The following is a 9510-nucleotide window of genomic DNA, read 5'->3' as shown; positions in this document are numbered from 1 at the left end:
GAACTCCATATAGGCATCGTGGCAGATGCCTATACTCACATGTTAATAAATGAATAAGATGTAAAAAAACAAAAGTCTTTTGTTGTTTTTTGTTCTTTTCTGAGATAGAGTATTATTGTGTAGCCCAAGTTGGGTTCAAATTCATGATGATCCTGATCCCCCTGTCTCAGCTTCCCAAGTGCTGAAAAGACAAGTGTGGGTTAGGACATCAGGTTGAGATTTCTAAAATTAACTTCATCTCATTTTGCCTTTCTCTCTTCCCTCTCTTTCTTGTAGCCCAGTGTCCTAGTTAAGGTTTCCATTGCTGCTACGAAATACCATACCAACAAGCAAGTTGGGGAGGAAAGGGTCTATTTGGCATACACTCCCACGTTGCTTTCTATCATGAAAGGAAGTCAGGACAGGAACTCAAACAGGACAGGAACCCGGAGGCAGGAGATGATGCAAAGGCCTCGGAGGGTGCTACTTATTGGCTTGTTCCCCTGGCTTGCTCAGCCTGCTTTCTTATAGAACCCAGGGCCTCAAGCTCAGGGATGGCACCACCCACCATGGGCTGGGCCCTCCCACATTGATCACTGATTAAGACCATGCCTAGCAGCTGGATCTCATGGAGGCATTTCCTCAGCCGAGGCTTCTTCCTCTCTGACGATTATGGCTCCTCTCAGGTTGACACATAATACCAGTCAGTACACGCAGGTTACCTCAGAGTTCTAATTCTCATGACTCCACCTCCCAAAGGCTGGCACTAAAAGTTACCTACCGTTGTGCCCTATTTACGCAGTGGTGCTGGAGATGGATCCCAGGGCCTATGCATGCCAGGTGTGTCCAATTGAGCTACATCCCCAGTATCCTCCCCCTTTGTCATCCAGAGTCTTAGGTTGCTTAGTCTGGCTTAGAACTTGGCAACGCTCCTGCCTCCACCTCTCAGGTGAGGGGGATATGTGTGTGCCCCTTCTGGCGTCTGCGTGTCAGCCCATGTGCCTTGGCTTTGCATGTGGTGGTCAAAGGACAACTTGGTGGAGTACATTCTGTCTCTCCACCTCTGTGTAAGTTTGGTGGCTTCAACTCAGTCATCAGGGTTAGGCAGCAAGTGTCCTGACCACTTCTCTCCAGCTGATTTTTTTTTAAATGTATGTATGTGCCTGAGTGAAAGCATGTATGCCACATATGTGCAGGAGCCTGCAGAGTCAGAAGAGGCACTGAAACCCTAGAACCAGAATTAGATAGCTGGGAGCTGCCACACAGGTGCTGGGACTCAAACCCAGGTCCTCTGCAAGAACAAGTGTTCTTAGTCACTGAGCCGTCTCCCCAGCCCCACTTGGAGATTTTGAAAAAAAAAAATAAGAGAGACCCGCATCATGAAGCACAAAAAGAAGGAAACTGAAAGGGGTAGGAGAAACAACCAACCCGTCCTGTCCTTAAGAGATCTGGGAATACAGTCTCCACCCAAAGAGCCTGTTTACGCCAACTTTGAGAACTGTTCGCTTTAAAAATCAAATGAAACAAGAGAGAACAAAGTGTTCTGAGGTTGTTTTTATTCCAAGAATGCTGTGAGCTGTGCCCGGTAACCACAGTTGGCACCCGTTCATCCACAGCACCCACAACAGCACCATGAGTGTAGCCAGGGCTCCTGGGAACCCTGTCTCCCAGCCAGTCAATATGACTGAGTTCATCATTAAGGGCCCAGGTAGTTTGACCCGAGTGGTCCCTCTGCATCCCCGACTTCTCTGGCAGGCAAGAAGTGAGACTCGATGCCCCTACCGCCCATGCTTCCCAGGTCTGGGCCATTTGTTTCTTGTTGCTCTGTTTCAGACAATACCTGCAGACCCCCAACACAGAAAAGGGGTCCTCCAGTCTCTCCAGTAATGGGCTTCTTCTCTGTCCACGAGACTCCAGATAGCCCCACTTGGAACTCCTGTCCCCAGCAGAGAGTGGCCATATCGTAAGGCCACAACCAAAGTCACTGTCCTCTTCGGTCTGGGACCAGACTCCAGAGAGGAGGCTAAGAGGCTGCTGTAGCCTCCATGGGCTGGATCAGCAGGGTGGTAGCCTGAAGTGGGTAATAGCGGCCCTTCCACGTTTTCCAGAAGATGCCCTTTTTACGCTGCTGCCGTTGCCGTGGCATGGTGTGGAAATACTGTCCATTGAGATTGGAGTGGCTGCAGGTGCCAAACCACCAGCCACCTACAGGGTTAGAGAACAGAAGGCATGCATGGTCAAGGTCTCATGTTTCCATACCAAGAGAGGGTACAGTTGGCAACGAGGTGAACTTTGGATTTTACACCTTTAGAATTTATTGCATTTATTTTGTGTGCCCGTGTGCCTGTGTGCCCGTGTGCCTGTGTGCCCGTGTGTGTGTGTGTGTGTGTGTGTGTGTGTGTGTGTGTTCACATGCCACAGTGGTGTGAGGGTCAGAGGACAACTTTTGAGAGTCGGCTCTCTCCTTCCACCATGCAGGTCTCGGAGACCTGGAGGCAAACACCTTTCCTGGCTGAGCCAATTCATAAGCCTTTAGTTAGGCTAGCCTCAAACTCTCTATGTAGCCAACAATAACCTTAAACTTCTGCTCCTCCGGCCTCCACTTCCTGAGTGCTGCAATTACCAGTGTGCCACCCTGCCTGGTTTACATGGTGTTGGGGATGGAACCTAGGCTTTCATTCATGTCAGATATGCTCTCTAGCAACTGGGCTACACTGCAGAGCAGGGATTGTTGGTGCAACGTGGTAATCACAGCACTCAGGAGGCAGAGGTGGGGTGATAGGAAGGCTGCCCTGCTTTACACAGTCTGATCTGTCTGTATAAATGAAACCCAAGGAGGGGCTGTTGCTATAGCTCAGTTGTTACAGTGCTTGTCCAACATGCATGAAATCACGGGACTGATCTCCAGCACCACAGGAAGGAGCATGTTGGCACATGTCTGCTACCCCAGCACTCCAGAGTTAGAGGCTGACCCTTTAAGGCCACCTATGGCTATACAATAAGTTCAAGGCCAGCCAGAGCTATATGAGACCCTGTGTCAGACAACTAAAACAGAAACAGCAGGGGCTGGGGTGTAGCTCAGTGGTAGAATGCTTGGCTAACGTGCACAAGATCCTATAACTCAAAAGGTTTTAAAAAAAGAACAAGACAAAGGTTTGTCTTGGCTTTGCCCAATGCCAGCTAGCTCCCTGCAACTGTTCTCATTGAATTTTCAAAATAACCTTATGAAGTGGGTGCCACGGTTATTACCACTTAAAAGACAGGAAAACTGAAAACAGAAGAGGTTAATTCGATGCCTGGACGGAGGGCACACAGCAGGCAAGGAGGAAAGGGGGCCAGGGCATGGACACACTTTGGGGCTGAACGTAGGCTACAGTGGGAGTAAAACTCGCTTACCAGAGAGGCTCTTGGCACAGTTGAGGTCCCCTCGGAGGTCATGGTCTTGGTCCCAGGTAGAGAAGGGCAAGGAAAGGCCATTGGGGGAGACGTTGGTGGCACCCAGCTCACTGGCCGTGGGCTCTGTGAGCTGCAGGCTGTAGGCTGTGTCCTCGCCCCCCAGGTGGATGGGAAACTGGAGCAATTTGGCATTGCCTTCCCAGTCCTGGAGCTGCACAGCCAACTGGCTGCCTCGGTCACCCGTGATGCTGTGCATCTTCTCCAGGCCCAGCCAGAACTCGCCTGTGGTAAGAGAAGTCATCCGGTAAGGCCAGCCCAGCTCCCCTCCAGCATTCCCCCCCCCCCCATTACGGCCTCCTGAGAAGCACCGACCTTGGGGATCTCCGAAGCCATCCTTGTATGCTTCCCAGGGCTGATTGAAGTCCACAGAACCATTTAGGCGTCTCTGAATCACTGTCCAACCTCCATCTGCCCAGGAAGACAAATCATCACCCGGAGTCTCCCTCACAGGGAAGCTGGCAGTCCTACCCAGTTCCCAAGCCTGATGCCAGGCTCCCACACAACCCCAGGAAGAGCAACACATGCATCTCTTCTGTCTCGGAGGGTGGGATCAGAACAGACTTCTGTCCCAAGACCTTGCAGGCACCAGTTGCAGATGTATTTTGTTAATTTTTGAAGCACTCTCTACCTTAGACTAGCCTAAACCATGCCTTTTCTTTTAAAGATTTGTTTATTTATTATATATATAGTGTTCTGCCTGTATGTATCCCTGTGGGCCAGATCTCATTACAGATGGTTGTGAGCTACCATGTGGTTGCTGGGAATTGAACTCAGGACCTCTGGAAGAGCAGGCAGTGCTCTTAACCCCTGAGCCATCTCTCCAGCCCTAGACCATGCTGTTGAAGCCAAGGATGACGTTGAACTTTTCCTATAGTCCAAGCTGTCCTACATAACCATGGATGATCTCAAAATCCTAACTCTTCTGTTTCCACCTCCCGAGTGTTGGGGTGGCAGACTTTTACTTCCACGCCCAGTTTATGCCGTGTTAGAGGTGGGATCCACGGCTTCAAGCATTCCAGGGAAGCACTTTACCAGCTATATAATGCCAGCCCATGTTTATTTAATTGAGACAAGGCTGTCCTCAACTTTCAATAATCCTCCTGCCTCAACCTCCGAAATATTGGAATTATAAATAACAAACACGCATGACCATATCCAAACTGTGGTTCTGGGGACTGAATTTAGGGTCTTGTATATCTTAGGCAAGCACTCTCCCATTGAGCTATGTCCCCAGCTCATTTGTATTTCATTATTTTGTGACTGAGTTACACTAAGTCACCCAGCTGACCTTGAGCTCACTCTGTAGATCACTAGGCCTAAACAGCTGCAAACCTTAACTGCAGAAACCCATCAGTGAGCTCGAGATGCATGTCAATGGGGAGATAAATATATACATATATACCTCCAACCTAAAATATAGACTACAGGCTACATCCTACAGGCTGCATATAGAGTGTGTGTGTGTGTGTGTGTGTGTGTTTGCTGTGGAAGGAACCCAGGAGCTCATACAGGCTAGGCGAGTGCTTTATCACCGAGTGACACATTGCTGGTTGTCATGACACCAAGGCTGTGCATGGCAAGTCGGCTGCTTGGTAGGCTAGCACATCCTACCTGAAGTCATCTCGCAGTTGACCAAAAATGGCGGGGATCCCTGAGGCTGGATCTGGAAAAGTCCACTGTGCCGCTCCCCTTCTTGGAAGAGCGCCTGGCAGTCCCTGGGAGGTCCTGAAAGTAGACAAAGGGAAAGACTGAAGCAGGAGAGATGCCCCCAGAGACTCCAGGACACAGGTGTGCACAAGGGCCGGGTGGTAGGGGGTGTGCCCCGGGGCCATCCCCCTAAACTTGTTCCTGGCTCCTTGCTGCATTCTCCAGTATGGCCTACAAGGTACACTGAGGACCAGCCCCTGGCCAATCCTCCCTCTTCCCACACCGCTTGTCCATCCTTTTTGCTCATAAATCCTTTCTTCCCTTTATCACACCTTCCTGCCATTGGGATTTGGCACATGGTCCTGATGCCAGGGATTCTCTTTTCTATTCCTTTCTCTGGGTCTGAGGTTTCAAAAGGATGCTTCCACTTTCTCAAACCCACTTAGACTTCCCAAAGTGAACACAGACATCTGCCCACTGGGGAGAAGTCATCTGGATAGTGTGTCCCTACTCCTCCCATTGAGTAGCGGTTTCCTAAGGTCAGGGACAAGGAGGAGCTTTGTCCATAGTAGGGACCTGAATCCACCTAAAGCCTGATCCTCTGCCAGCGTTTCAATAGACTTAAAACAACTGATGGGAATGGATCTGGGGTAAGGCTAGCGCAGAGCTGACTGAGCAAAAGGGTTTAGTTAGGAGGAGATGCTCACGGTGCCTAGATGGGACAGGGGACACTGAGGCTAGGGGGTGGGGTGGCATATGGCTGTCTCCGCTACCAGAAGAAGTGGGGCAGAGATGAAGAGAGAAGGAATGAAGAGGAGAGGAGGAGAGAAAGAACTTGGCCTTGACCAGGCCTCTAAACTCAGGAAGAACCGCCCCCAGCCCAGCCAGGGAAAGTAGGAGAAAGGTCACTGGGGGGAGGGGCATGAGGGAACTCTCTGCCAGCCAGCCCAGGCCACGCTGCCAGGAGTGGGGGGGGGGGGGCAGAAAGATGGGAAAGACACTTTCCAATCCCTCGGGCAGCTCCCTTTCCCCTACTTTCCTCTCATCCAATCAGGACAGGCACGTTGCCAAGCCATCCATGTGGGCTCCATTAGGGCCAGCTGTTTGTCTTTCCAGCTCTGAACTTTCCCCTATTTGGCTAGGCTGAGTCTAGGAGTCCCAAACCCACAAAACCACCCCATCTTTCTGCCTTTCTCTTCCACTACATCACCCAGCCAGAACCCGTGCCTGCTGACTCTGGAAAGCTCGCCCATGACCCTCACCATGCCCAGGTACATGCCTGGGTAAAAGCCAGGGAAGGGAACAAGTCAGCAACCAGCCCCGGGGTGTGAAGGGGGATATCCAAACTTTCACCCAGTTGGCTGTGGACAGCCACAGATGTCAAGCAGGGAGAGAGAATGGCTGTGAACTCAGGGCTGGAACAGGGAGCACCCGCCCCGCCCCCGCCCCCACTGCAATTGGAAACGAAGTATTGGGCATGCACAATATAGGACCTAGAGATTGTGATTGCAAAAGCTGTGGGGTATATGTGTGTGCATGATTAGATGGTGGCTTTGAGTACAGAAGAGGTACAAAGGACTTGGGAGCTGGGGTGGCAGGTGTCCCTGCCCTGGTGTTCCCTTTTATATCTATACCGAGAGACCTTGGAGGGTTCCAAACCTGGAAACACAACACACACACACATACACCCTCAGGATGATGTCCCTGAGCTATACCACCATCTCCAACCCCGAAACTTCAGCTCTTTATGGTCCATCTCCCTCCACTTGTTCTGCTAAGTGGCTAATAAGATTTTGGGGAGAGTCTGGGGAAGAAGGGTGGGGTGGCCTGGCCAAGCAGCATCAGAAGCCCTCGACACAGCCTAGTGAGCCCACAGGCATTCAAGTTTCATCTCTTCCTTTCTTATTAAGGTGGACCTGACCAGGGGGGTAAGTGGGAATGGCAGGTAGAGGGGTTGGGAATTGTGGGATGACATCAAAGCCCAGAGACACTCACTGTGCAAGCGGGTGGCATTGGGAGTCAGGCCATTGAGCTGGGCCATCTTGGGAAGCCTCTTTCCCCTCGAAGTCTTGGCCACCGCGTTGTCTAGGTGTGTGGGGGCCAGGAGGTCAAGCTGAGACAGGACAGGAAAGGGGTAGTCAGGCCTCTTGCTGACTACCACATTCTACCGCTACTGGTCCCCTCGCTTCTTCCCTGCCTCCGATTTGGGCCAAGCCCTGGGGTGAGTACCTGGCTTTGAAGATTTTGTATTCGCAGATTCTGCTTCGCTAGGTGTTTCTGCTGCTGGGCCACCTTCTGGAACAGTTGCTGGATCTTGCTGTTCTGAACCTTGAGCTGTGTCTGGAGAACGCAAGACTGGTGAAGACCTGGCTTTAAATGTCTGCAACCTCCCCTTACTCACCCTCCCTTCCATCCTTTTACATGTTGGTTCTTTGAGGCCCCTCCCCGCCCGGTTCCTGTGCACACAAATGCGCATCTGTAGGAGACCCAAAAGGAGTCCAAGGAGCCAGCCTCTTAGTGGGTGCGCCTACCTGCAAACTCTGCAGAGTCTCAGGCGCCGCTTCGCTGTCAGGGACTCTGCCCTCAGGGTCTTTGGAAGGTACCTCTTTGCCCTGGAGTCCCTGACAAGTGTCACCGCACTCAGCTAAGCGGCGTTCCAGTGCGCCTAGCTGCCCACGGGTGCGCTCCACGTGTTCGCGCAGCCCGTGGCCGAGCTGCAGCAGCCCATGAGCCAGCAAGTTCATCTCGTCCCAGGACGCGAAGCGCGGCGGCTCGGGTTGTGCAGGGCGGCCCTGCACGCTCAGCAGCCCCGCGGTAGCTGCGCACAGCACCAGGGCTGCGCTTGCGGTTGGAGCGCAGCGCATGATTCCCGGGGAGGTGGCCTTGGGTGCGGTGACGCTAGGACCCCGGAACGCAGGGGTTCGAGACCCAGTAGCTGGAGTTCTGGGGAAGCCGGCTTAGGCTTGCTCCGTTGAAGAAGGAGGCCTGGAGTTCCCAGCCGAACAGCTTTTCCCGGTGGCACCCAACGCCCCATTTTATAAAGCAGTGTGGGAGTGGGAGGGAGAGCCTCGGAGGCGGGGCCCGGGGAGTGCCGAGGGCGGGGCGAGCAGCCAAGTGTCGGGGTGCTGGGTGCCACAGGCCTGGTAGCTACGAGGTGTTTGTGCGTGTGCATACTTGTGTGTGTATGTGTGTGTGTGTGTGCGTGCGTGTGTGTCGGGGTGAAGAATCCTTGGAGATGCTGCTTGTTTGGCCTTCCCCCACAACCCCATGAGCGACGTGACTGTCGCTGCACTCCATGGTCCACTTTTAAGCCCGGAAATTCCCAGCCCTAGCCCCGCATCACGCTCCCCGCCGGGTTCAGTGGAGGAAAGGGCGTATAGGTCAATCGGGACATGGATGCCTTCTTGACTGACCCCTTCCCAAGTCAGAAGTGGAGTGGAGCAGAGTTGCGTGGCAGAAAGGTTTCTCCCTGGTCGGCTGAGTTCAGCTGGCAAGTGGCAGGCGGGCGTTACAGAACATTGCCCCCACCTCTTGGAGGCTTTCTGAGATCTGGAGTCTCCAGATCAGGCTGGAACCCCTTCCCCCCCACCACGCGTGCGCGCGCACTCCCTCTTCCACCAGCGTCCTCTCTGTTTTCCCACGCTCCTTCTGGCTCAAAGATTCGTCATTGCAGACGTCTTTGTGAGAGTCACTAACGCCCTTGTTCAATTAGTCGTTTCTTCCTGGCCAAATTGTCAGTGCTGTAATTGCTGGAACTTCTCCCTACATCGTACAGACCTCTTCCTGTTGCCTGCCCTCCACCGCCAGGGGTCTCGGTGTCCCGGAATTTACCTGCCTTAAAGCAGGAACAGTGTTTGAGGATAGCTGTCATCCCAGCTCTGGGGCATGACTCTGGGGCATGAAGCAGAAGGGTGTGCAATTATTCATCTTAAACTACACAGTAAGTTTGAGTCAGTCTGGACTTCTCTGAACCAGGTTTCCAAACAGTAACAACAAAGCCAGAGGCACTCATCTGTAACCCCAGTACTCAGGAGACAGAGTCAGGAAATAGTGCAAGCTTGGAGCTAGCCTGCTTAGTAAATTCCAGACCAATCAAGGCTGAAACGGCAGGACTTGTTGCAAACAAAACAAAACAAAAAACATTTCACAGTGTCAAATACTTGTAATCTCAGCACCCTAGAGTCAGAAGCAGTTGGAGGGAGGTCTGTGAGTTTGAGGCTAGCCTGGCCTACACAGTGAAGCTCCAGGCCAGTCAGGAGAAACTTGTCACAAAACAACAATAAAAACAAAATTAAAAACAAGGAGGAACCAGAGAGCTGTCTTAGCAATTAAGACCATGCCCAGCTCTTGCAGAGGACCCAAGTCCAACAGCCCACAACCACCTGTGACTCCCAGCTCCTGGAGACATGATGACTCTGACCTTGTTGG

At 52.4% G+C, this 9510-nt stretch overlaps 1 protein-coding gene across 1 annotated transcript; it reads right to left on the bottom strand.

Annotated features, from left to right (window-relative positions):
- Positions 1–1518: 1518 nt before the first annotated feature.
- On the bottom strand, positions 1519–8110 carry Angptl4 (angiopoietin like 4). The gene is made up of 7 exons (XM_005081317.4): positions 7614–8110; positions 7312–7422; positions 7078–7195; positions 5047–5160; positions 3748–3843; positions 3376–3657; positions 1519–2184 (listed from the first exon to the last, which is right to left on the bottom strand). The coding sequence occupies exons 1-7, from the start codon at positions 7944–7946 to the stop codon at positions 2003–2005; spliced, it is 1236 nt and encodes a 411-aa protein (XP_005081374.1). The 5' UTR covers positions 7947–8110; the 3' UTR covers positions 1519–2002.
- Positions 8111–9510: the final 1400 nt, after the last annotated feature.

The sequence above is a fragment of the Mesocricetus auratus genome, unplaced genomic scaffold (assembly GCF_017639785.1).
Source record: "Mesocricetus auratus isolate SY011 unplaced genomic scaffold, BCM_Maur_2.0 Super-Scaffold_100676, whole genome shotgun sequence".
NCBI lineage: Eukaryota > Metazoa > Chordata > Mammalia > Rodentia > Cricetidae > Mesocricetus > Mesocricetus auratus.
Note: the sequence above shows the minus strand (reverse complement) of the source record. Positions and strands in the feature narration are given on the sequence as shown.